Here is a 12,686-nt window from a genome sequence, read left to right as displayed (position 1 = left end):
AGGACTGACCGGGGGTTAGCCCCACACCTTCTTCCCAGGGATACTCAACTAATGCCATCCATGTGAGGAATATAATGACCAGGATCATTTAAGCCTGATTTTCCCAACTGGCTAGAATCAGCGTATCTCTAGTCCCTGGCTATCTCAATCCTAAAACAAGACCCGTCAGTAAATGTTAGGAAAGATAAGGAGCTGGTTCCCTCTCTCCAACAAGGAATGTAGCCCCACTGCCAAATTACTGAGGAGCTCGAGGACCATTTTTCCTCGCTCTTCATCCAAGCTGCATCAGGAAGATGGGAGACAGGGCAACTGTGAGGGCTTGAGCATTATTACAAAGACGCCCTTCTTATGCTTATTATTTTAGAGAATCTCATTCCATCTCCGAAGTTTATGCTCTTCACTATCCTAAAGCTGCTTATATTCTATTTTTTATGCCTCTATAGATCCTCAAAGGAAATGCATAGTCTATAGAATTTTCAAAGGCATAACTGAACTAACATTAAATATTTATCAAATCTAGGCCTGTTTTACAATATAGACTTTCTTGAGTTTATTTTTATGATAAAATTTCTAGGTATTAAGAAATGTAAAACTATAAAATATCGTCATGTGCCTGAATTCTATTTAGACGAGAACTCAAGTAAAACATAGAAGTAAGCCCAGGCCCCATGAAGATTGAGATAAAATTAATACTCTTGACTATTTATTTTAAAGTTACTTACCCTGAATAATTTTCGATGCTATAAAAATGAAAATATTCATGGGAAACAATCATAGTCTTAAATCTTAACTCTCAATTATTATTTTTCTCTTGTTAAAAGAAGGAATTTGAAAACTTTCATTTGGATTATTAGTGTTTTCCTTTTTCTATTTTTGTCTCTGTGAAACCCTTTCCCACCCTGTTTTTCATGCTCTTTATTCTTTATATTTTTAAATTAAAGTGATTTCAATAGTCTGAAACTGTGTCTCTATAACCTCCAAGGAAACCAATATATGTGAATTTTAAAATGGGTTGCAACTAAACTGTGAGAGAGAAATTTAAAAAACCTTTAATATGATTTTCTAAAAACTACAGTTAGAGAAGTTCATGCATGTAAAAATCTCCCATTTCAGCATGTGAACAATACATAATTTTATTGAAACTGTTTTTATATGGAGTCACTCCTTTTCATGTACTTTTAATATACTTTAACATTAATAAGGGCAAATCATAATCAAATCTTGTTAAGTGATATATATATAATACAGTAGATTTCTCTCTGTTAAGAGGCTACCGAAAAACATCTCAGTCCATTCTCTTCAACGTTCTTACAGAAGTGTTTTTAAAAACTGGTCTAACTTCACCTAACTTTATACTTTTAATGAGCAAAGATAATTCTCTTATTTATTGTCAGGATTGGGGTGGGGTGTATATAATTATTACATTGAGGACTGATTTTCTTTTCTTTCAGTACTCTCTGTGTGTATTGCATTTGATTAATTTTTATCGTTTGACCAAAGCATAACTTAACTGTATAGATTATGCTTCCTATTAAGTTAAAATACATAATTCTACTCAATCACATCCTCTAACGAGTATCAGGATCAGTGAGTTCTACTATAACTGGCTTTGCTGTTTACTGCAATAAGTAAGAAGTTTCCTTTGGGCCCCTTCAGGCCCTAGGGGCAGAACCTATAGGTCCAAGCAGCCCTTTGATCCTTCTTTATTTCATGGCACACTCATGGGTGAATATGGCACCCAAGTATGGGTGCCTTCGTGTTGGTACGTAAAAACCCACTTTGAAGGATCTTCAGTTTGGTTTCCTACTAGACTCAGATCATTTGAATTGACTGAAATTCTGGGGTTGCCCAGGAACTCGTTAATAGTCCTGCCCAAAATAATCTAGAAGTGTTTTGCTGAGCCTCTTCAGAAAAATTCTGAAATAAAATAATTTTGAAAGGTGTTTCTATCTCCCTGGAGAATCTGAGCCATACTCCTGGGTCTGAGAGCTCATATCACTCAAGGTCTAGTGCTGCTAATTGGCACAAGGTCTCAGAATGGGTACACTTTGGCCTGCTGTTTTCTTACAAATAATAACTAATGTTTCAGTGGCCACAGGTCTGACTCAGGCACTGACTCAGGCACATATATTAAACAGTTCAAAAATTATACTGGTTTACAGAATCTTCTCACTTCATCAAAACAGACTCCATGAAGGATACAAAAAGTCCAATAGTGAAGATTGTCAATATATTTTTTTGACTGAACACTTAAAATTCACATTTATGTGATAAAAGAACAAAACCTATTGGTTCGTTCTGGTTTTGTTTTGAGGCACATGCAATGTTAGATTTTCTAAAAGAGCATGTTAGTCACACATTAACATTCCATAACACAAAAAAGCAACACTGATGTAGGTTGGCAAGCAAGGCTTATTTAATTGTTTGAAGGTTTTAAGCCAAGTTTCACAGTGCAAAAGGGCAAAAGCAATGTAAACTGCAATCTCTTTAAAGTGTGATTTTTAAATATCATTATATAATAAATCCTGTAGTGTAGTATGGTACAGGCTGAATAAGGACAATATATAGTGATTTAACAAAGACAATTGTTATACAAATGAAAAGCACACAAAACAGGAAAATGTGTTGATCTAATACACCATGCATTTAAATTTAACACATATAATTATCAAGGCCCTAAAACATGTACTTAAGTAATATCCTCTATATCATAATTAGATCTACATTATAGAAATGAGCATAATTATTTTAGTTACAACCAAATAAAAAAGAAAAATTTCTAAAAAAGTTTTTAGAAAGAATATTCATTTTGTTTAACCTTAAAAAGTTTTCCTCGACAAATTTAAATTGTTACTGAACATGAGTTTATGCATTTATCTTAAAATAGTGATTTATAATAAATTTAATGGACACTAATTTATGGTGATACTGTTGTTCACAACAACAAATGTAATTAAAATGCACAAGTGATAAATTAATCAAATTAGCCAAAGTTAAATGCACAATTTGGAAGATTGAGTTTTCCTTCACAGATATTGATTAGAATATTTAAAATCTGTGACTGAAGGAATGAGGGTAATTATAAGTGATCTCCTTCATTCCTTTTAAACAAAAGCAACAAACAGTACAGTATTTAGGAAACAGCTTATCCAAAATAATAGAATAATTCAATAGGGTACTTTACAATGTTACCAAGGTAATGAAACAACATGATTAACAGGATGAAATGGTACTAATAAAAACCATGAAATAAGCAGCAAACTCAAAAGCCACTTACATCTATATTAGCCACATAAATCATAAAATTTACAAATCTTGTCGGTACTATCACACTAAACCACAGGATAGTACTGCTGTCAAGACTTTTACTGTGATATATTTACCACAGAAACAACCTTTAAGGTAATGTAATTTCAATAATGAACTGAAAATATATGGGCTGAAATGCCATTGTAGTCTTCACAATCAGAAAGAATGAGTTCTAAGAAAGAACTAATATTTTCTTTATAAAAATAGGAAGAGCCCAAACTTTGGGTAAATTGGTTTTTGACAAAGGACTTTTTGGTAGAAATAACTAAGGAATAAACTAAGTTTTTAACCCTTGGCTTTTGAGAGTAATATCATAGTAAAATATCAAATCAAATACCATCTTTTACCAAAACATGTACAAAATGCTCTAAGGGACTGGGATATCCATGGAGATTAAATGATGTGTCCAAGCTAGCACCTCATTAGTTCAATGGTGTCCAGATCCTTTGAACAAATAGAAATTAAGTTATAATATGTATTAATTTGTACAAATGGTGTAAGTTCTACAAATGATACAAGTACGTTATACTTTGTGCCAGTATAGGCTCAGTCTAAAAGGATCACTCAGAAATCACTTCTGTAGAAAATAGACATTTGATCTGTTTTTCCATATGCAATAAGCTTCTCTCTCAAAAATAAAAAGCAAAAAAATTCAGAAAGTCTAAACTTTTAGCATAGTGGCTAGAGTAAGAAAGTGTACAACATAAATAGCTAAAATTATTTTTTGGAAACTCCTGGGAAATTTTTTTATGTTCAGAAATTAGAGTGGTATAATCAAACCAAGATAGTAAAGTTAAGTGAATGTATTCAATATAATTCATATCCTAAAATACACAATAGTATTAGAAGAGATTTTTATATACCACATTTAAACAATTCACATATGATATTGGCCAACATGGTCAATGGTGCACTGCTACTGATGCCATTTTGGGCGTGGATCAATATGGGGAACTTTGGTGAAGGATGACATTCAATGGAGGGGCATGATATGGTACAGAGAAACCACGGTCAGTTAATTTGATACTCACCTTTCAGTAAGACTTAGAGCTCACATTCCATTTAAAAAAAACCTGATTTTGAAAAATAATGCTAGATAAAAGCAATAGGAAAGATGGTTATACCCAGGACATGAGGCAGATCATAAGAAATATTAATAAATAATGATTTTGCCATCATGAAAGTAGTAATATTCATTAGCCATCAATGCTCTAACTTGGGAAATATCTTGGCAAGTTTTGTAGCCTGTGGTTTGGAAGGATCCATAATCTAACATCTAATGTTCTGACATATACTCTTTAACTTAAAAGTTCAACTAATGAGAACAACTATGATGAGGTAATCAATGAATGAGCTTGTAATAGATTAAAGCCTTGCTATGGCATATAGACCACAAAGGCAAATCAACAGACATCAGTTTTCCTTCCATATGTAAAAGTAAAATATGCTACAATTAATATCACTTGTAACCATCGCCATTAAAAACTTGTGAAAATTTCAGTGAGTAGCCTCATGATAGGGATGACCAAAGAATATTTACATTTATGTACGTATGTATGTTTGCATATATTTATCAACATGCATGTGCATGACGTGTATGTATATATATATGCATACACATATATGTACATATATAATTCCATTCTATCACTTTAAAAATGCTTATACAAACAAAAGGAAGGCTTTAATTTAGTTATGTAAATTTGTAAATTGTCAAATTATGATGGTCAGCACTTCATTCAATTATTGCATATGCCTTGAGATCAAAGATTTTCCTGTAATACTTAGAGAAGATGCATGCAAATGAAATACAATTAGAAACAACTTTTTTGTTTGCTTTTATGGAATAATACTGGCAAATCTAAGAGGAAAGCTCCCCCTCCCCCACCAAATTATAAAAAGTGGATTAAAATATCTAAGATAAACTTTTGAGATGCTTTGTATAGCTATTTCAAAGTACCTCACACGATCCTTGAATCACGTATATACTTACTACAAAATGCTTTGGGGGCTGAAAGAAGAAATAAACACAAATGAAACCAACTCTTTATTTTCCAAAGTCAAAGACTTTATATTTACTTAGCTATTTTCATTTGGTGGCCAGTACAGACATTACCAAAGGTTTTGCTGTTCTTATTTTACAAATAGAAAACTTCAATATTAAGAATAAATTTACTTATTGTGCTACACCATATCTGCTGAATGAAAAATGAGTTCCATGCTTTACAAAATTACCTGATGATCCAGACTAAAAAGGAAATCGTTTTGCCTTTTGGCCAAAAGAATATAAAGTCAGAGAGAAAGCACCAATGCATACAGAAATTAAACTAGCCTCGTTTATTTAGATAAGGCATATCAGGGGGTCACTTACCAGGGTCATTGGAAGGCATGTCCACAATCAGCTGGTCGCTGTATTTTCCATATAAGCCATTAGTGCATATGGCTACTATTTGAAGAACATAACTCATATTGGGTAGTAAATTATTAAGAATAGCACCCTAAAAGAAAGGTGGCAGTAATTATACAAATGTATTATTCTCATAGGAGTACTAACATACTAGACATCGGTCCTTAGAAAAGATTTTCTCATTTGTCAATAGAAAAATTTATATTTTATTAACCTGAGAAAAAATTCTATGCAATGTTGTTAAGTTGAACTTGTGATATTTGTGAATTAGGGAGATACTGGAAAACTACACTTTTTTTTCTTTCTACAAATCAGATCTAGTATTAGAAAATTTCGTATTTTAAATATTTATTTAAAATTTCTTTGTAAATAGAATTATTATCTTCTTCACATCATTATGAAGTGAAAAATAGTATATTCTCATAAATTCCACAACTTTCTCAATTCATAGTGTCTTTGTTCTAGACATCTGAATTAAAAAGTTGTTACAAATCTCATTATTTTGTTTATATGATATTCCACACCAGCTTTTGTTTAAATGCAGGTTCCTAGGGCTTGAGTGACACCCCAGTGAGTGTCTGTATTCAGAGTTCAATGTCTTGGACCTATACTGGGGGCTTTCTTGAGGGGTTTTCTCAGCTATACCCCAACACCTCCTTTCCAGGGCAAAGTTTAATACTGAGATGTTCAGGTCACAGAAGGAATGTGTACTTTATTTTCTTTAATTCTTGTGCATGGGTGGGGAGCAAGAGGACGTGGATCCTTTCCTAAGGATTACCTGCCTCATGTCGCCAAAGTTCTAACGCAATTGACTTCACATCTGTTACTTGGAAATTTGATGCAAACAAAAGGACTTTCAAGACCCCTACTCTATTCCCTACTCTATTTCCCTTGTGCTGATTCAGTATGATGGGGAAACAACATACAACGGTATCAGAGCACTGACATTCCAGGCCCAATTCTTTCCCCAACGGTGAGAGCATAAAGTATTTAACTGATCTTTGAGTCCTTTTCTTTGTAAAGAGAGGCTGCACTAGATGGTCTCTAGTTCTAAGTCTTCCATAAGTGTCTACTCTACAACGTTGCTGTTGGCAAAGTTGTGGTCTCCATGTAATTCAAAACATTAGTAAGAACCTAGTGTCAACCACTGTAAGTTCTGACATAGTTAAATATAGCTTCTGTGCCCCCTTCACCCCACTAGAGAGCTTCATACAAAGTCTAAAGTCACGAAAGGCAACAATATACAATCATTTTAAGTTCTTACCCTAAAAATTAAACTACAATACAAGAAACAATTGATTTTATAGTTACCAAGTCTTGATAGCCATCTGTCAAAAACTCATGCTTGGTTTGGTCTTCTCCCTCTAACTGCTGGTACAGAACTGCGAACTTCTCAATCATGGTATCATAAACTACTCGAGGTCTCTCCCACGTAACAAGAAGGCTGGTATAATTCTCTGGGTCAGCTTGAACATTTTCTGGTTCTGAACTACAAACTTCAGAGAAAAAAAAAGTACAGTTATTGATACAACTGTCACTCTCTAGGATTTCAACAAGTGAAACATATTCTATGAACATTTTTGTTGTATTTTAATAAAGGGTAAAAAAGTTACACTTTTCCACTGTGGCACTTTTGTTCATGTCATTTCCTGTATCTGAGATACTTCTTCCTTCCTTCTGTGAATGAAAAATATTGCCTGCCATATCAGTAAACAAAGGATGTTGCAGCTGTCAAGCCATCGCATTACAGCTGCCCCAACAGTGCACCCTGAGGAAACTCAGGGTGACAATGTACAGGAAACTGACCCCAGAGAGCTGAGGTGCATATCAAAGGAATGATTTCAGTGAGCCCAGACTCGTGCATCTTCCGATACATAGAAAAATGCTAAATTCCTTAACTTGAGATATCTGGTTTTCTTTAATTAACAGTAGGTAATCTTTTGATGTTCTGACTACCTGGTCTTTGTTGCAAAAACTCCTATATATCCTGGCTCCCCCTTTGCCTCTTCGGAGCAGTCCCTCAGAGTGATCTGAGAGTCCTGTCTCCTGGGCTTGAAGTGCTTAGAATGTCTGCCGAATAAAACATAACGCTCACCTTTTAGGTTGCGCATTTTTTTCAGTCGACACCTCCTATCTCTATCTGTTGACGTCTGATCTTCAGGAAATGTCTTGATCAAGCGCAACCTTCTCTGTTATGCACGCTTTGATCTCTGCTGAAGTGATCTCTGTCATTTTCAATTGTCTGTTTTGTTTCACCACTATTATTTCATTGCATAATTGCCTGTTCTATTATATATATATTTTCTGAATGGGTCTTAACTCCTTTAGTAGATTATAAACATAAGAACCAGAGCTTCATATTTTTGTATTGCCCAGAACACTGCCCTGAATATATCTGGCATTACTGATTCGTTTTCAAAAATAAAGGAACAAAGGATATCTTCAAGTTTATGGTGTCTTTATTACACTTGTTGGGTACCTGACAAATACGCTTAGCTCAGGATGAGGAGAATTTCAATGATAAAAGATGGTCTATTATCAGACGTTTTATTGTTTGAAAATCCTTAAAATAATTAAAAATTCCCTATCACAGAAAATCAGAGAAGAACAACTAAAACTATTATTTCAATATTTTTCAGACCTGCTGACAAAAATCCCACTTTGGTATCATAAATTGATTAAGCAATAATTTCAGGGAATTAGAAGATTTGTTTGTCGCAGCTGAAAAAATATACTGAAACTCATTCAGGGACTTCTTAAAATGAATTGAAGTCCATGCTGGGAATCATGCCAAAAATGTAGTCCCATCAGAAAGAAAACTCTGATACTTTCTGAAATACATTCATAATGTGATAATTTGGACTAACTGTGAGGATAAAAATTACAAAATTCATGATACTGTGCTAATAAAGCAAAGTAATGAATATAATCTCTTCATAGACCAGATAGATTTGCAAGAGAGGGAGAGAAAGGTCTCTAAGGCCAAAGATTATGCTTGCAGAGCATATTATGCTCACATATTATGCTCACAGAATCCAGGCTTTGCTTTAAAGGGATACCAGAAGTTACAAACCACTAGACGAGACCACACAGTTTACTTAAGTGAACCAATCATCACTACTACCAAAACTATTTCCAGGACCCAACGAAAACATGCAAGCAGCAGCATCAGAATATGACCAAAAAGCCTTTTTGTCTCTCTCGGTCTGTAGTTTTTCTCGTGAACATGGGAGGGCACCCAAAACTAACAACTGACCTTATAAACTGAAACAAATTTTATTACAGTACTTAATAATAGATATTTTGGCATATGTATGCTATGCTAGCAATGGTATATGAATGATTCAGATAAACATAAATATATATAAACATAAACATAAATATATATACACATATACTCTTTAAATCAATATATGAATAACTTTGTATGAGTTAGAGACAGAAGTTTTCACTGTTAAAACTATATACTATTTTTTGTTTATCAAGGATGCAGGGTGGGGTGTTCCTTTGGGAATAAGAGGACAATTCTTCCGTTATCAAAAACCACGAATTCAGAATGAGAAAATGTATTCTAATTCAGGTCTAGACTCCATCATCGTTACTCTATCTAGTGACAATTCTATTAGCGTCCGCCAGATGGCAGAAGACCACCAAAGCATCTCAGAAGTAAGCTTCTAACATAAACTATACAGGTAGAGGAACAGGATTGCCTCAGCCTAGATTCTGATGAATCCCAAATCTGTTTTTAAAAGACGGAAAGTGATTCCGGACAATATCATTTGCAGATTTTGTTCAAAAATCACTCCCACTTTGTATAGAGTGAGAATGATTTAAAGTGAACTATCTCTTCCTCAAAGATGAAATTATCTTAAAATGCATTAGAGTTTTATGCATGTACACAAAACATAAAACTCTGAGAAACTGAGAAAAACATAAAATTATTAGCTGCAAAATACCCAAAGGACCACTTCCTAAACAGTGCAAGCAATTTTGGTCAGACGTCTATGTTTATCTTGCCTTAACAGTGGAAATCAGTGGGTACTTCAAATAGTAGAAATCAGTGGTTACTTCATCAGCATTAATATAAAGTAGGACTCTGAAAAGAAATTCACATTTCCTTGCCACCAGGTTTTCATTCCTTTGTTTTCTTCTTTACACTTCTGTAAAAGCTTATTAGTAATTTGTTTAAGAGTTTAAATTTACATTGTAATTAGAAATTTATGTTTAAAACACTCCTTTTGCTTATTGATAATCATAGCTTAGTAATATGTTATAAAGCTGCCACTGAATCTTATCTTTAGATGCTAAAATACAGAATTTTATGGAAAAAAAGATATATACTTTAGAATGTGTTCAAGAGAAAGACCAGTACTTCCGTATATAGTCTATGACCTTGTCAAAGGGTTGCCCTTCTATAAGGTAGGAAGGAATCTTTTAAATAACAATCTAGTTAATTTTATATACACTACTTGGTGTTCAGACATAAAGCTGCGTAATGACTATGGAATAAGTTATTAATTTGCACTAAGTTTTCTAAGTTTTCATTATATTTCATTATATTTTGTATTGAAAATAGTTTATCCTCTTAGAAGGACATATACTCCATAAAGCTCATTATCTGGATTGAAATTCAAGAAGTGTCTTCCAGATCAACATATATTCAGACACCAAATACAAGCTACCGATAAATGTAATAAAATAGTAACAAAAATATAATTTCCTTGATTATGGGGCGTTCAGAACTACAAAATGTTGAGGTCCCATTTCCTTCCTTAGGAATGAATCGCATGCCCTGGTTCCTTTCTACAAGCTACATGTGATCTGGATCACAGTTACTGATCCTTTAAGGAACACTGGCCAAGAAGGAGAATCGGGTTTCTGCAAGCTTGTGGCTATGAGCCAGGCTGTGACAAATCTGGAGTCCACGTCGAGCCACATAGAATACAAGTAAGCGCTTCGGTCCACATGCAAGGGGTCCTCACATATAAAGAATGAGAATGTGGTCTCCATTTTAAGAGAGTGGTAAGTGTTCTTACTTAAAAACTTATGTTTAACATTCGTTTCTCATCTACTTGGTTCCAGGTACTCTTGGACATACAAATAAAGACGGTGCCATCCCTGCCTATAGGAACCTCATTCCTCTAATCCTTAAATTTAGTAAGGTATTAGATGTCATGGGTGCTTTTAGTTTCCAAATCCTAGACTCCATTTACAGAGGAATGCAAAATAAATTTTTAAAAATTCTGCCATTTAGACCAAATTAGGTTGTGCTTTTCAAAAGTACATGTTTTTCTCACTAAAAGTTGTAAAAGCTTCACAAACTTAGCTCACACGAACTCCTTTACCTTCTCATCACTTAAATGAATGGATATGGAGAGTGAATACCTCCTACATAGCAATGCGTATGCCTTGCAGAGCCAGTTGCAAAAGATTAATAGGCAAAGCGCTGAGTGTCATGAGGAAAAAGGAAAAAAAGTGGGAAAAGAAAAGGAAATAAATGAAGGAAAAGCACAACGGAGGAGAACATGACACCTCTTTCCCTATGACATGTCTCGTGATTAGCTAATCACGAAAGTCAGTGCCGATGGTCGAGAGGAGGAGATAGGAGTTTCCTTCTGCCTTTGCTGTTCTATGTGCCCACCCTGGGAGTAGGGACACATGCCCTAAGGGAGAAGGCCCAGCCTTACCTCCATGGATTATGAGTAAAAATGTAGATGGAAGAGAAAAGACAGCGTGGTGATTCCTGGGGAGTGGCAGAGAAAATGTCACTAGGTTTTTACCCAGTATTTCCCATTGTTTGAGGTTTGGTACAGTTTAACACAGCCCATGGCAGAAGTACTTCCGTGAATGCACACTGATAAATCCACCACATCCTTGCTTGAGGTTTATGAGCCTCATTTTAAAAAGTATTGAGACAGGGGCTTCCCTGGTGGCGCAGTGGTTGAGAGTCCGCCTGCCGATGCAGGGGACATGGGTTCGTGCCCCAGTCCGGGAGGATCCCACATGCCACGGAGCAGCTGGGCCCGTGAGCCATGGCCACTGAGCCTGTGCGTCCGGAGCCTGTGCTCCGCAATGAGAGAGGTCACAACAGTGAGAGGCCCGCGTACCACAAAAAAAAAAAAAAAAAAAAAAGTATTGAGACAGGTAATTTGATGACTGAAATTACCATGGTAATTACCACATGGTATGTGAGGAACTTGAAGACTGACAGACTCAGAAGACAATCAATATTAAGGTTGTGACTTCCCCTCACGGAGTAGCAGATCTTAATAAAACGAATGTAAAGATTGCCACAAATGTTAAAAATAACTAGAAATGATCTATCACTGCTGTGCACTTCTCAATGATTATATGCCATTCCCTTTAGATAAATAACCAAAAGAAATTTTTCGAATTCTACCTAATTAAGTCAATCTTCTCTAGGAACACATAGTAACTTCATCAACAGTTCAATTTGTAACATATAATCTTCCAAGAAGTAAATAATCTCCATGTCACTTTTCTGCAGATAGTTAGAGCACAGAGTTAATGTACATGTGACCTTAATGAATGCTATTTACAACTACTGACCTTCAAGAAGGTAGGTCTACTGATGTATAATGCATCATGACATTTTTCAGGAAATTACAGAAAACTTCTCATAGCTCAAATACAACATTAAGCTATGAAGACACTCTTTTCATGCTACCCTGCCTTGAAAAGCATTTTATATTTTATGTTTTTTTTTTAAAAAGTTTGCATTAAATAATATTACAATGCTAGCAAATGAGATTTAAAGTGCATTTATAATTCTACTTAACAAACAAAAGCCCTAAACATGGAAAACTTGAATAGCACGCCATACTTGTGAGAGCTTTCCCCATTCTATATATACAAATATATAAATGCATACACACACATATATACATGAGTGTATACATACACACAAACACATACACTACAGTAATAGGAGCTATGGGCCTGAAGCATA

General features: G+C 34.7%; 1 protein-coding gene across 3 annotated transcripts in view; it reads right to left on the bottom strand.

Annotated features, from left to right (window-relative positions):
* PTPRZ1 (protein tyrosine phosphatase receptor type Z1) overlaps positions 1-12,686 on the bottom strand; it is a 174,375-nt gene that overhangs the window by 48,438 nt on the left and 113,251 nt on the right. For all 3 annotated transcript variants that reach the window (XM_060108768.1, XM_060108766.1, XM_060108767.1), the window contains exons 9-10: positions 7,028-7,212; positions 5,681-5,807 (exon numbers count right to left, since the gene is read on the bottom strand). In XM_060108768.1, coding sequence (XP_059964751.1) covers positions 5,681-5,807; positions 7,028-7,212 — 312 coding nt within the window. The remainder of the gene's footprint in view (positions 1-5,680; positions 5,808-7,027; positions 7,213-12,686) is intronic.

Source organism: Mesoplodon densirostris, chromosome 9 (assembly GCF_025265405.1).
Source record: "Mesoplodon densirostris isolate mMesDen1 chromosome 9, mMesDen1 primary haplotype, whole genome shotgun sequence".
NCBI lineage: Eukaryota > Metazoa > Chordata > Mammalia > Artiodactyla > Ziphiidae > Mesoplodon > Mesoplodon densirostris.
The sequence above is the reverse complement of the archived record's forward strand: the minus strand, read 5'-3'. Positions and strand labels throughout refer to the sequence as shown.